At 34.3% G+C, this 15,674-nt stretch overlaps 2 protein-coding genes across 2 annotated transcripts; both read right to left on the bottom strand.

Moving 5' to 3' along the window:
• Window positions 1–139: 139 nt before the first annotated feature.
• Window positions 140–1,107, bottom strand: LOC108346779 (protein FAR-RED IMPAIRED RESPONSE 1-like). The gene is made up of 2 exons (XM_017585826.1): window positions 829–1,107; window positions 140–682 (listed from the first exon to the last, which is right to left on the bottom strand). The coding sequence occupies exons 1-2, from the start codon at window positions 1,105–1,107 to the stop codon at window positions 140–142; spliced, it is 822 nt and encodes a 273-aa protein (XP_017441315.1).
• A 9,146-nt stretch (window positions 1,108–10,253) lies between these two features.
• LOC108346232 (uncharacterized) lies at window positions 10,254–14,982 on the bottom strand. Its single transcript, XM_017585249.2, has 5 exons — window positions 14,716–14,982; window positions 13,789–13,905; window positions 12,291–12,325; window positions 11,638–11,738; window positions 10,254–10,600 (listed from the first exon to the last, which is right to left on the bottom strand). The coding sequence occupies exons 1-5, from the start codon at window positions 14,892–14,894 to the stop codon at window positions 10,514–10,516; spliced, it is 519 nt and encodes a 172-aa protein (XP_017440738.1). The 5' UTR covers window positions 14,895–14,982; the 3' UTR covers window positions 10,254–10,513.
• Window positions 14,983–15,674: the final 692 nt, after the last annotated feature.

Here is a 15,674-nt window from a genome sequence, read left to right as displayed (position 1 = left end):
AATATATATATATATATATATATATATATATATATATATATATAAATTATTGGAGAACATGTGAGATACATTTTAAAATAGAATTTTCAAAACAAGCGGGCAGAGCATAATACTTCTTAAAGGGCTTTACATTGGTCAGTTATAATCCCTTACATTGGTCAGTTATAATCCCATCAGGAGCCTTATTACCCATGCATCTAAGCCAAGATTGGAACAACCATACAAATGAGGCAGTTTCTTCCGACGACAGCAATCCACAACCAAGTAAAATGGAGTGTCCATAATGGTTAACTCCGACAAAAGGCGCAAATGTCATGTCATACTTATTTGTTAAGTACGTGGTGTCGAAAGACACCACATCACCAAATTCTTCGCATGCTGCTCGACTTCTTGCATCTGCCCAAAAGACACTACAAAATTTATTCCCTTCGTCCAATGCAATGTCATAGAAGAACTCGTTATTTAAATCTTTCATTGATGAAAAGTGTCGTAGGAGGGCCTGACCATCACCATCCTTACATAAAGATATTCTGTGTTGGCCAATGTAGTTTCGCGCATCTCGCTCGACGAAGTCCATGTTTTCAAATCCACTTGCATCGGTCACGATGCTAAGGAAACTCTTATTAATCCGAACTCCTGCATCATCGTTCACCTCCAAGGTGTGTTTAGCTTGCATGCTTTTCTATTGCCAGGAATTAGCTTTGAGGTATTCGAGCAAAGATCATGGTTGTTCTGTAGCACAATGGTCATTATAAACCATTTATCGTCCTTCCTTGCAATGGTTATCCTAGCTGGACATTGCTTGGTTTGACTAGGAAGTGTTTTGACCTCGGGTTTGATGAAAGACACATATTTCCTTTCCCTTGAGCAAACTAATCTCAAGCAGTACACATTGTTGTTGTTATCTTTTTTAGAAGTTCTTGTCCGCACAGCAAATCCACATCTAGTGGCGTAGTTTGTGTAAAATTTTTTTGCTTCTTCCATTTTCTGAAAACACATATGCAACGTTGGCTCCAAGTCAAATAAGTTGTCATTAGGATCATCAATATTGGCATTAAACTGAGACACTTCAGGCACATTACTTGTGTTGTTAGCCATCACAACCATGTATAGGAAGCATGATCACAATGCAACGTAAAAAAAATTTAGTGATCATTCATCTACTACAAATAAGAGAATTCATTATTGATAAACATTCACCATCACATAATAATTCATAAGAAAATGCCTATGAACATATAGATTTAAGGGATATCTTTTTTTTTCATTTAATATTTCATACTCAAATAGGTATGAACATCAAATAAAATTTAAATTAAATAAACACAATAAAATACATTCATAAAACTAACAATGGAAGTAAATAATAAGTAGAATTTAATGTCTCCTCAAATTAAATAAAGAGAAAGAAATACATTCATACCTACACACGACGATTTATTGTGCCCTTTAATGAAGGTGAAGTGATCGTAACCAACCTCCTCTCAAACATTAAGTTTGCCCTTAAATGAAGCCGAATGGTAGAAGGGAGAAAGTTGACATTTAAGGAAGAAAGATGAAGTACTTTCCATTTCAAGTAAATAGGTTTGTCTTGCAAGGAAATCAATGTATGTTGTCACATAATGCATTCATTTAGTTTGGTTTACGAAGCATGCATTAAATTTGCTGACAAAAAAGTGTTTCTCTCTCATAACCCACATTTAATGCAATTCACTTTTCATTTCCCCACATTTAATGCAAGTTTATTCTAGCAAGTTAAGAGATTTTCTCTTTCATCAGATTTGCCAAAAAGTATCAGGCACGTTAATCAACCAAGCTATCCTCATAAATTGATGTATGAAATAGGAAAAGTATTAAAATTATATTTTATTAGTAAACATTAAAATTTAAATATAATAACTTGGTCTAAACGTCTTTAAATATGTGGCACATACCCATTGTTATGCAATGAAGTTGTTGACTATATTTGTAAGTCCTTTACAATTATTTCAGTTCTTATGTGGTAATGTTATCTTCTCGTTGTTCTTGTGTCCTTAACTTGGAATTGAAATTGTTGCGGATTATTTCAGGATAATCATGGATGCATGGGAAGACCTTGTTTATGATGATGACGTCCTTGAATCATTTTTGAAAAAATGCAATGCTTCGGCATCGCTTATACCTGGTCCAGTAGATAATGTTCAAGCGGCTTTCTTGAATAGGACAAAAACAGAACAACCAAAATCCACTCAAAAATTTGCTCGTGATGTTGCTCAGGCAACATATGAACGAGATTTCAACTCGAATGCTTGGAAATGGGCACAAATGTTTATTGAACACCATGGTACAATTTTTCTCCTAATCATTTCAATCAAAATGTTGACTTAGACGATATGTATTCTCTGTTGATATGATTTTCATAATTACAGTTCTCGTAACTGATGGAAAATTCCCTTAATGAGGCAAAATCATCACAGGTCCTTCCATTTGTTTCTTGCATATTGAAAGAGTGCAAGCCGAATGGTTTGGGAGACATGCAATTGACTATCAAGGTATTATTTCTTTTAAACTACAACATTAGTCGTTTGAGTAAACTATTTAATGATTAAATGTGAGCAAGAGCCAACAGCCACAATGAAGGCTTCCTTGCACAAGAAAGTTCTTCAAGATCCAGAATTTGGAGACAATATCGGAGTTGGTTCCGTTATGTTACTCAATCTTGTAACTCATCCATTCACTACTTAAATTACAATAACTTTTATTTACCTTTGATGGTGTTCTTTATATTAATTTTGTATTCATTTAGGTCCAATCCTTCAGTGCATTTCGAAAAAACTACTACCTAAATATTGTACATCGCAACGTAGTGAAGGTTTTTCCAACTGAAATTTGTCCTCCAACAATTGAGCTGGTGAAGGACACCTCGAAATCTGTCATTCGACTACCTATGTGGGCAGAAAACAATGTGAATGTGGATGACATCCTTCGCAAATTGGTTCCTTCATCTAACCAACCATCAACATCCAAAGAACCAAAGAAGCATTAGTTTTTTATGGATAACTGTAATATTATTTTATGACCACTACAAATATTTGAGGGATAACTGTAATATTAAAAACCTAGACTTCATGATATTGTGTACGTTGACCATGTTGATTGTTATAAATGTGATGTTATGATGTATTTTGTTGACGTTAATGAAATGTTTGAGATTCATTTGTTTGCATAGACTGTTTGTTTCCTCCATGAGGAAGTGTAGAAAAACAATCATTGGATTTATGCCAAATAATTACAATTGTTGACAATGGTCACCTAGGTTCGCACAACTGGTTCCTGTAGTTCATGTTTCTGTACAATTTCAAGAATTTACTCACGTAATCGTTTACCAGGCAGTTGTAAACGATTACCACTGTGTTTTTCCTTGCACAAGTCTCAGCACTTCACCTAAGTTCATCATCTCACAAACAATGTTCCTTTCCTCCATCATGGGGTCACCAAACATGACTTCCCAACCTCTAGAGACACTTAAACACCACAATCAACTCAAGACCACTGGACTTATGTGAGAAAGTTACAAATTTTGACAGTGGTCACCTAGGTTACCACAGCTGGCTCCTGCAGATCAACTTTCTGTACAAAATCAAGAATTTGCTCGCGTAATCGTTTACCAGGCAATTGTAAACGATTACCACTATGTTTTTTCCTGCACAAGTCTCAACACTTCACCTAAGTTTCTCATCTCACAAATAGTTTTCCTTTCCTCCATCATGGGGTCACCAAACATGACTTCCCAGCCTCTACTGACACTTAAATACCAGAATCAAGTCAAGACCACTTGACTTATGTGAGAAAGTTACAAATTTTGACAATGGTCACCCATGTTACTACAGTTGGCTTCTGCATTTCAACTTTGTGTACAAATTCAATAATTTGCTCGCGTAATTGTTTACCAGGTAGTTGTAAACAATTACCACTGTGTTTTTTTCCTACACAAGTCTCAGCACTTCACCTAAGTTGCTCATCTTACAAACAGTGTTCCTTTCCTCCATCATGGGGTCACCAAACATGACTTCCCACCCTCTACTGACACTTAAACACCACAATCAACTCAAGACCACTAGACTTATGTGAGAAAGTTACAAATTTTAACAGTGGTCACCCATGTTACCACAGTTGGCTCCTGCATATCAAGTTTCTGTACAAAATCAAGAATTTGCTCGTGTAATCGTTTACCAGACAGTTGTAAACGATTACCATTGTGTTTTTTCCTGCACAAGTCTCAGCACTTTACCTAAGTTCATCATCTCACGAACAATGTTCCTTTCCTGCATCATGGGGTCACCAAACATGACTTCCCACCCTCTAGTGAAACTTAAACACCACAATCAACTCAAGACCACTAGACTTATGTGAGAAAGTTACAAATTAACAGTGGTCACCCAGGTTACCACAGTTGGCTCCTGGAGTGTAAGTGAGTGTACAAAACACACATTTTACTCGTGTAATCATTTACCAACCAGTTGTAATCGATTACTTCTGTGTTTTTTACCTCTACAAGTTTTACGAGTTCAATTCACTTTGTAAACCATTGCCTTCATTTAAAATACTTATTAATTTTGCGCGTTCCTTTCTCATCGAAACACACACAACGTAACAAAAATTACATTGCACATAAAGTAATCATGAAAGCTATCATCTTATTCCAATAACAATGTGTACATATATAAACATTGTTTGTTACAATCTGTACATATATAAACATTGTTTGTTACAATCACAATCTGTACATATATAAACAATCCTACAACATTCCATATTCCGCTAGCGCTTCCATTCTTCTAATGTTCTTGTTGTCGAGGATCCACTCCCATACATATTTCTTTCTAATCTCAAGCAACTCCTCCTGAAACCAACATTTTGCACTTTAGAAATTAACACAATCATTAATTTTATGTAATAGTGATAATGGTACTTACATTCGTATATTGAGGCATGTTTTTCCTATTTTATTTGTTCTCTCCATCCCAAATTTCCATTGCTTTTAACATTATAACTCCACAATCATGTCTGAAAGAATACAACCACAACTTATAGCACTTCTCACAACCTACATTAATGACAACACCAAATATTTAAAGACAATGGTTATAACAACTTACAAGTTTGGTTGGGATGGGACATTTGCTTGTTGAACAGACAAAGGGCCAATACTCCCTTCCGGTTATACAAGATGCAAAAAAATCGTTGAAGATTTTCAGCCTACCAATTAAGAAATACAATAACAAGTTAAACAATACAGGGTTAAATGACAATAAACAATTTATTTTTCAATAGAAATTGTGCAATCTTACAACAGTTGTGTCAATCCTTTTCTGATCTCTGATACCCCTGCCCAATGAGTCAATCATAAATATCTATAATGTACTAAGTTTCACTGAATAGCACCACCAATGATCATCATGGACAAATGGCATAAACAACTACAAAGAAAGAAAATCAAATGTCAACACATGAACAAATAAAAGTGGGCAAACATTGTCATCACAAATTAAACCTAACTCACAAAGTCAGCTGTGGCAATGTCTCCAAGTCCAAAATGATCAGAACGCAAATAGGTGTTGTAATTATGAAGAGTAAAGACATGACGATTTTGTGGACGTCTCCTATAATCAGTAAGAATATGGTGCTGTGGACAATTTCAAATTCATCAATCCAAAATGACTTACACATAATTTGTATAATCAAATATATGATATGATAACAAATTTTATTTACCGAGTATAATGGACTGAAATGAATCCTCTTAACAACACCGGACAACCTTTTTCCAAAGTACATAAAAATCGTACAAGCAAATAACACCACCTACCCAATGAAAATTGTAGAAATTATTAACATAACCACCAACATTAAACACAAAGCAATGTCACATAATACTTACCATGTTATCAACGTATTTGATTGGCGCTAAAGTGTAACATGGAGTGGTGCTCAAGGTCTGCCCAATTATTTCACATACAACCCTAAACAAATAAATATTATTCAATAAAAAACAATCAACTTTCACCAATGACAAATACAATTCACATCAATTACCTGTGTACATTGTCTCTTACGCTGACTGCATAGTACAATTGCTCAACATCGACAGTAGTGGTTGGATCACCAACAAAACTGCGCAATGGGGGAATCGCCAATGGTACCACCTCCCCTTCATCATCATCACCATCATCATCAATTTTAATACAAACACTTGGATGATGACATGCTGAAACTTTCTCATCTTCATGCGCAGTTTCGTCATCCCCTAGTACTTCATTAAATGCACATGTAGGGTCTTCAGCAGCTCCGTCAGCAGCTTCTTCATCAAATCCACAATCACCTTCTTCATCACCTCCACCTGCAGGTGCTTCATGACCTCCACCACCAACTTCTTCATCAGTACCACATGTAGCTTCTTCATTAAAGATTGGAGTTTGACAAATTTCAATTAACTCCCTCGTAAGAACTCCAATATTGGCATTCAATGATATGATATCTCGATTGTTTTTCCTCATTCTCTCATCAACACCTGCTTCCCAAGTGCTGTCATCAGAGCTTTCATCATCTGTTTTTTCAACCCTGGATCGTTTAGTCAACGATTCTTCACCCATCCCTCTGTCATCCATGTGGAAAGCAGCACGGATTTCGGGCAACTGACGATTTGTGTTACTTACATACCACTCCAGATTTAACTATACCAAACACAAACAACAAAATTAGTGAAATACGACCATCAATATTTACAAATAACATATAACAAAGGTTGAAAGACTTACATCTCTGGTCTGAAAGATATGTTCAATATTTTTGGTCCTTGAGTTATATGGGAACCATCGCAATATGCGCGGGAACTTCCTGGGAGAAGCATGACCATGCAAAGAAAGTCTTTCAATCGCCCAAGCCTACAATATCAAAATAAATAGTGACCCATATTTTATAATGTTGTCCATTTCATTGAGTTTAAAAATTATAAATCATGTTACCTGCAACACGGCCACAGTGCCACTAAGACTCAGTGACTGGGCGATACCTCCCGACATTATTTTCTTCATAAATTTATTTAAATTATGTACAATATGTTTATGTACACCGGTGCCCCAATCGTATAGACACAAACTGTCTAAGTCATCTAACACTGCACATGGCATGTTACAAACATAGACATACTTCCTAGGAAAATAAAATGCAACCAAACACATTAATATATATAACCTACATACTACATCAACCTCAATGTTTTTTGTTAGCAAAATGTGCAGATGAAGTTTTGATGATGTACAAATCAAGTCAAGAACAACCAAGACTCATGAAGACTCATGAAGAATGATCTTTGAAGACTTGTAACCTTTTGTAATAACTGTATAAACATAGGAGAATTAGTAGTTTGATGTATGCATTCAAAAGTGATGTAAAAATAAACCAGAAGCAAAATTCTGTGCAGTGTTAATCGATTAACAGATGGTGTTAATCGATTAACGTTAATCGATTAACAAGGGCTGTTAATCGATTGTTCCAGTGCGCCATGAAGAAGCCCAGCATTGCAGTGTTAATCGATTAACACAGGGTGTTAATCGATTAACGTTAATCGATTAACAAGGGCTGTTAATCGATTAACAAGGTGAACGTTTGAAAAACTAGCCGTTTTTAGAGCCGTTGAAGTATTCGTTGGGTTGTTAATCGATTAACCACTGTAGCTAATCGATTAACACAGTCAGAAAGTCTAAAAGCGAAAATGGAGGAGCCTTTGGATGAGTCTATAAATAGACTCTCATTTTTCACTCAACCACAACTCTTCCCTTGTGCAAAAATCTCTGAACTCTTGTGAGAACTCTGTGAAATTGCTGAAGCTAAGGAAACTCTTGTCTGCAAAGTCCTGAAGTGGTACTGTGGTGACAGAGGAATAGCTTGATCATCCTTGGTGTGTCTGAGGAAGTGTCTGGAAGAGAATCATCCTTCGTGAAGCATTCGAAGGAGGTGATCATCCTTTGTGAAGATTCAAAGGAGGTGTAAGTTCATCTCTTGAGGTTTCAAGAGAGGTGGTAATTTCTAAACTGTTACAAATTGTTTTTCTGTGTGACTAATATTTGTAATAGTTTTGTGATAGTGAAAAAGGTTTATCTTGTTTGAGATAAGCGACTGGACGTAGGATCTTAGTGATCTGAACCAGGATAAAATACCTGTGTAATTTTTCTCTTTCCCTTACTCTTTTATTTACGTTTAATTATCTGCTCAGTAAGAAATTAAGAGAAAAAGACTAAAAAGGGATAATATTTGAATATAACCAATTCACCCCCCCCCCCTCTTGGTTTGTTCCCACGCTAACCATTCCGCTGCAGCCGCTCTGACATTTTTATCCTGGACAATCACATTAAACATGTCGATCAGCTCCTTCAAAGTGGTGGTTTTTGGATTAAACATTTGACCAACAAATCCAACTACTGATTCATCAAAAGGGATGTCTAAACCACCTTTTTCTAAACCTGTGCTCATGAACACATCAAAAACAGTAAATGGGACCAATTGTTGACTAACTCTAAAACTAACATCGTGCCCAGCCCAGCGGCACACCATCACCTTCAATAATTTCAAATTGACCTCCAAAGGGCTTAGAATATGCAAACATCACCTAAATGGAGTCATCCTAATGCGTTCTACATGACCCTTTCTAGTAAGCGATTCATTTCAACAATGGTCGATGAGTCCATCGAGGTACGAAGGCGTCACTACACAAAATTAACAAAACATTATTATTAACTAAAATTCAGAGGGTAACACATCATCTATAAAAACAAAATTAAATTTCATCTTACATTTCCTTTTTCGGCTGCCATTAGACCTGCAGTTATAAGATAAACAAAACAACAATCCACAATGACAACATGGTTAGGGTTACCGAAATACGAAAACGCCAATGCTGGAAAACATGGTTACGGTTCGCGCACTTCAACTTACCTAAAAACACCACGACAGCGAGAAGGCAAAATATCAATGCTCGACAGCCACATCGAAGACGATTTCAATGTTGCACAGGACGGAGGTCCAAAACAGCGACAAAGCACAAGAAGGAGGTCCAAAAGTGTGACAAGACACAACGCGGCAGTAGGGTTCGAACGAGAGATGAAAGAACGAGAGAAATGAAAGAATGGGAGAGATGACATAACGTAACTGTGATTGAAAGAAGAATACCGAAAGCGCGAAACTAAATTTCATAAATTTTCCTTCCTATTTTGTCCTCAGCCTTATCAATTCTAAATCTCTATTTTTTAAAAATAATTAGGTCAATCAAATCTTTTTCTAAATCTCTATTTTTAAAATTAATTAGGTCAATCAAATCGTTGGCAAATATACGCTTATCAAAGAAACTTTTTTGAATTAGTAATCACGAGCTTCACAGAGAAAAAAAAATTCCAATTACACTCGAAAAGTTCTTTCCGAAACATATTTCATGCAGTGTTGTTTCGAAAAATTTGTCCCGAAGACATTATTTACATTCTTGAATGTTTATTACAGGAATTCTAGAAAATTGTTTCGAAATGCATTTTATTCGTTCCGGAAAGATAATTCTGTAATACATTTTTTATGGGTTCTGAAAATTTTGTTCTAAAAGTCTCATTTCGAAATTTGTTTTCGAAAATCTTGTTCCGAAAATCTTTTTCTAAATTATTTTCAAAAAAATTCGAAAAATTTATTCCAAAAAGTTTTGAAAAGTTTCCAACACATGTATTCTGGAAGTTATTTTTATGGAAGGTAAAATGCTCATTTTAAAAATGCTCTTAAATGGCCACCTATCCTAATTTAATTCATCACGAATTTTCACCACAAAAACTGACCCACCATGAAATGATGATCAAACCGTTTAACTCACTTAATTACAATTTTTTTCTTCAATCCTAAAAAAAATAACAACTTTTTTTAATTAAAATTGTAATAAAATTCAATTTAATGATAAACTCTATATACAATCTAAAATAAAAAAGATATAATAAAGTCCATAATGATGTTAAACTCCAATATTGCATAGATTATGTAACAAATACTTTCATGGAGAACTATCATTTCTCTATGCAAAAAGTGTTTTTGTAGATCGTCCAAGCACGCATAATAGCATATGATCTTTTCCATTTTCCTTTATCTCATCCAGACAAACCATAAAGGGTTTATTGGGACAGTAAAAGTTAAGGTTTGATTCAAGCCATTTTCCTTTCAACTCTTGAGAAAGTAAAATAGCATTAACTCTTGAGAAAGTGAGATAGCATTCAAGCCAAAGAACCAGTAAGTAACTAGAGTCCAAATTTGCAGGGATTTGCTGCAGTCTATACATTTCAATTCTCTTTATTACTCTTGAAAGCCTTAGCAGACATCAAAGGACTATGTTGAGTTTGATTCACATTGTGCTATTGCTATGTCAAAACTTTCTAAACGTGAAAATCAAAGCATGTCTCAAAGTATTGGGTTAAGATCCTTAATGGAATGGATGTGAACAGTCCAGGCTTCATGCAGAAACTCCATGTGGAAGAAGTGCAGCAGCCACAATTCGACCTTCTTCATTCAGTATGTTGTAAGTTGATGCTGCATTTCTCTGTGTAAACAGTCAAAAGCATTTAATTAGCATTAACTCAGTATATAGATTTTTGCAGTCATCAAGTTATGGATTTCCATGCATGGTAAAATAGTTGTCATAAATAGGGTAACTTCTAGTAAGTTGGAAGTGTAACAAGCTTTTATACTGATACTGCATAATAGAACTAAACTCTGATGAATAATAAACAAATCATGTAACATTCAAAATTCAAAGAACCAGTTAAAGTAGCAATTTTGGTTGGAATCTTTCTTACACCATTTGGAAATGTCTGGATGAGAATAATAGCATGGGTAAGTCTTAAGGTATTAATACCATATATTAAATTCATTATTCAGTAATAATTACACATAGATGCAACTTATCTATCACCATTGATCAAATAAAATGAAAATTATAGAAGATTCTCTCCATTTAAAAGGTCAACCTTGCCAACATATATTTCCCAGGACTTATTTGATACATTGGTTATTATAAACTTTGTTTCACATTGGAAGTTTCTACCAAATTCTTTCAGTGATATGACAACATATGGTTGAATGATAATGTAAATTAGTTTTAAAACAGTAGGTCAAAATTAAATTTTCCACTGATCATTTGTACCATCATGCTAGAATTATGAACTGTTGGACTAACCATTTAAAAACTTCTGAAGAGATAGATAAGAAAAAATTGAAATGAGTTTTTCCATAAGTTAAAAATTAGCTTATGCATCAACTAATTTGTAGAAGTTCTTTCATATACCTCCTCTAAATTTTCACTTTTTTATTTTACACAGAAGTCAAATTAACTTTCAGAGAAGCTCGTCTCATTTTTTCTATTCTTGGTCTATCCTCTTAAATCCATTTCTTTCTAAATCTTAGAAACAAGTTTAATAATTCTGATGCCTCCCTCTACCCACAACCTACAAGGACCTCCTAAGTGCTAGTTTACTTAGATTACTTAATAAAAACATAATAATGAGTACCAAACCAGCAATGTAAGATGAACTAATAAAATCAAGCACAAGTCTCAAACCAAATAAATCATATAGATACCGAATCTACAGCTTCTAATTTCATGCCAGTAGATCGTATAAACCGTCTCAGTTCAGGATCTACATGTTGAATGTTCCTTCCACAGCCAAGAATCAAAATCTCTGGCAAATAATTTTTCCAAGAGTCAGTTAATATAGATCAAAAGCAATTAAATAGGCAATCACAGCATTCAATTAATAATATATTAAGAAAAGGCAATGTGTTGAAATTAACTAAAAGTAATTAGCTGTATATGGAACAAAATATCAAAGATAAGAAAAGAGAAATAGAGATAGGACACTACAAAAGATAGGACACAACAAATTGAAATGATATTACTTCTACTAATTTTCATTATTTGAGAGAGATATGTATCCACTTTAAGGTCCTAACTTAACAAACTACAACAAACAACATACATATATACAATGAAACTAACTTCAATGTATTGCATGTATAGGACCCACCTGTTTTAAGTATGTCAACCACTTCTAAAGTGATTTAGAAATTACAGCATGCATTCATTAATTATTCATTCAGGGAATAAAAGATTATGAAGTATCCTACCTAATCCCAAAAGGGAAATATAAAAGGAAAAGTAGAACTTCACAAAAATTTGGGAGAGACAGAATGTTAAGCAAAAGCAAAATGAATGTCAAAACTAAAAATCCTACCTGGAATAGGGCGAATAACTTGGAAGAGTGACAAGCTGTAAGAAGAGACAAGATAACATATTAGAGCAAGATAACATAATGCTTTTTCCCCTAAACAAACAGAGATGAAACTAGAATGTTATATTGCATTTACTTCTTGTCGCTTCTCTGCATGTTTCATAACATAACTATTACACTACGATGCACACATCCTTTAAACTGGAAGTAGAATTAATAATTGCCAATTATCAGATGTTATCATCCATTTCTCGTGTGCTCAATTCTGAGGATATACAAAATAACGATTAAAGAAGGATAATAAACACATTATAAATACCCACCCTCTACAAAGGAATCCAAGTAATGCAATTTAAAAGTAGTAATCAAAAGATTAAAGAAAACAATGGGTCCTACAAATACTTTGGGAAGAAAAGGAATGCATGAGAGAAAAGCAAGCAAATACAAAATACAGAAAATAAAGAACCACAGAGAATCAGAAGTGTTCGTCATCCATGCACAAAGCAACATCAGTTTACTTCCCAGCTGTTCACATGCCAAAACATGCAAGAGCTTGACATGTCATGTCACTTGGTGTTGAATACATTTTGACACAGGTGTTTGCCTTTCAAGTTCTTCATTCATTCCTGATTTTGGCAGTTTTATCTCAAGCTAACCTATGCAAGTCATAGGTTTGCCAATGGTGCTTTTGCCTGGTTCTCAAGTTCAGTTCTAAAAGTTGTTTTAAGTTTCATTTATGTATGTTCCACACTTGTGGCTACTTTTTTGCGCGATAGTACTAGTGATTTGCTTATTGCTTTGTCCACAGAAGTATTTCACAATTCTTCCTTTTGATTTAAGAGTGGTGTTCTGGGTTAAGCTCTCATTGTGAGGCTTCCAGTGCAGTGGTGTAGCATAGTAAGGTTTAAGGTTTCTTCTGGTCGTCATCTGCCAGCATACTAGATCAACTTCATTACAGTAAGACAGTGGTCACTACCTAAGTTCTTATAGCATGTTCGTGCACACGATTCATTCATGTTGCAACCATTTCAAAACGCCATTTTGTGAGAGGCAACAATTTCTAGCTTTTAGTGGAATTTCCATTTACAGGTTTCAAAACTGAAAAAGAAAACACTACTAGACAGATTGACTATCGGTTTATAACCTTTGTTGCTTCATTATTTTCTGCTTATAGATATGTTAAGGTTGTATACATACATTCAGAAATATTATTATGAGTTAATGTAAGTTCAGTTTTTTTCTTCAAACTTCAAAGGTAAATTGGAAACCTTGGACTTGAATCAATAAGGCAGCACAGTTAACACTCCATTCTTTATTCAACTTTAGGCGTAAAGGATCAATTTCAGGACAAATATTAACTGTAAAAGAAACGATAAAATACAACAGCTTCATTCATATATAGGGGTTTAGAGGAACAGGAGAATGCATAAATGCTTATTTGAATAAAAGTGTTACCAACAAAGATAAGGAAGAAGAGACAAGGAACATAGAACAAACAAACCTATCAGCAGTGATCTCTGAAAACTTCTTAGGTTTCCAAGACATGAGCAAATTTCCAACACAAAGTAAGCTTCCTTCATACTCAACCCCATTTACCGTAAACCCCGTATCATTATACCTAAACAAATTGAAATAAACAAAATAATAATAATTTACAGACATGTTAAGTAACTGCAAAAATCATATGCTACAAGCCCATTTCACAATCAATTAAGTCTATTACTTGAACCCATTACTGAAAAAAAATAAAATTTAAAACACCCCTGCTTTCTGAATGAGAAGAAAAAACCCAGAAAGGCATAAAGGAACAGAGAAATTGCAACCAAGCTAAGTCGATGCATCAAATTACATCATCATGTCACCATGTTGTTTGAGAAAATTCTACAAAACCCATTTCCCTTTCACCTTTGTTTCTCGAACCCCATATTAAAAATTCAAAATTTTAAACACCCATACCAGAATGAAGAAAAAATGAACAGAAATTACACCCAAGTTAAGTCCGTAAGTCCAGTTACTTGAGAATATTCACGAAAACCCATTTCACATCCAATACTCTTCCTCGTACCCTAAATTAACAGAAGAAGAAGAATAGGAAACTAAAATCTAAAACACCCCATTTCAAGAATGGAAAACAAGGAACAAAAATATTACAATCAATTTCACTCTCTGCATCAAGTTATACATCCTGTCACCATGTTATTTGAGACAACTGCAGAAAACCAATTTTACATTCAACTCTCTTCCTCAAAGCCCACATGAAGAAAACTAAAATTTAAAACTTTCCATGAACAAAAACAAAAGGGGAAGATGAAATTGGAGAAAACCCATTTTACATTCAACTCTCTTCCTCAATCCCCACATGAAAAAAACTAAAATTTAAAACTTTCCATGAACAAAAAACAAAAGGGGAAGATAGGTTGGTACCAACCCTTGAAATCGGAGCTGGTCTTCGGGGACTTGATCGATGAGGTTGATCTGATCGTACAAAGAGAAAGCGCGTCGAAGAGAGGGTAACGCGTTGACATGACTGTGAGGCTTTAACGGTTCTTTCCGAAGAGTGCGTAAAAGGGTTGGAAGTGCAGATACTGCTCTTTGCCTAACCGCCATGCCTTGTGTGTCTTGCTCTTTCCAGCACCAAACGAACTCGGTTCTTCTCCACCCTTCCCTCAAGCCATTTTCAATTTTATTATTGTTTGTTTAATTACATGATTGAAGAGTTTAATGATTCTTTGTAAAAGCAATTACCAAAGCAAGTGAGAGAAAAAAATCATCTATACTCTTTTTTTCAAGGTAAAATTTATGTAGAGACTAAGTTCTTAATCAAACAATGCATTTTCGTTTTTAATTTTAAATTAAAATTATGCATTATAGTAATTATTTGAATTTTTTATAATTAACGAAGTTGAGTAAGTAAAGGAGATTAGTCGAAGCTCAAGCTTTATACTTTTATTTAAAAAATACTTAAAATCTTTATATTTGTTAACTGAGAATCTGCCATTTGATTTTTTATGAGTTAAGTTAGCGTTGTATTATCTCATTATATTATTTATTTATTTTTACATATTAAAAAAATCAAGTTTTTGAACTTAATGTAATGTAATTATTTTGGAATAGGTAGGTCAAGTTCACTTAATTTTTGGATAGTGTTGTCTTTCATCACAATTATCCAATACTATTTGGATGATATAGGTAGAAAATATTCACGTGTTAGAGTCAATAGGTAACACATCATAAAGGTATTAAGTGCAGTGATGCATGTGTTTGAACAACCATATCTTATATCTTTATTTATAATAGTTGTTTATAGTAATCGTTATGAGTTTTTATCTTTTTGTTGGTCTAATCACGACTCAAGCATACCTTAATCAACATTAATTTATTAATTCA

This window comes from Vigna angularis, chromosome 9 (assembly GCF_016808095.1).
Source record: "Vigna angularis cultivar LongXiaoDou No.4 chromosome 9, ASM1680809v1, whole genome shotgun sequence".
NCBI classification, from domain to species: Eukaryota; Viridiplantae; Streptophyta; class Magnoliopsida; order Fabales; family Fabaceae; genus Vigna; species Vigna angularis.
Note: the sequence above shows the minus strand (reverse complement) of the source record. Positions and strands in the feature narration are given on the sequence as shown.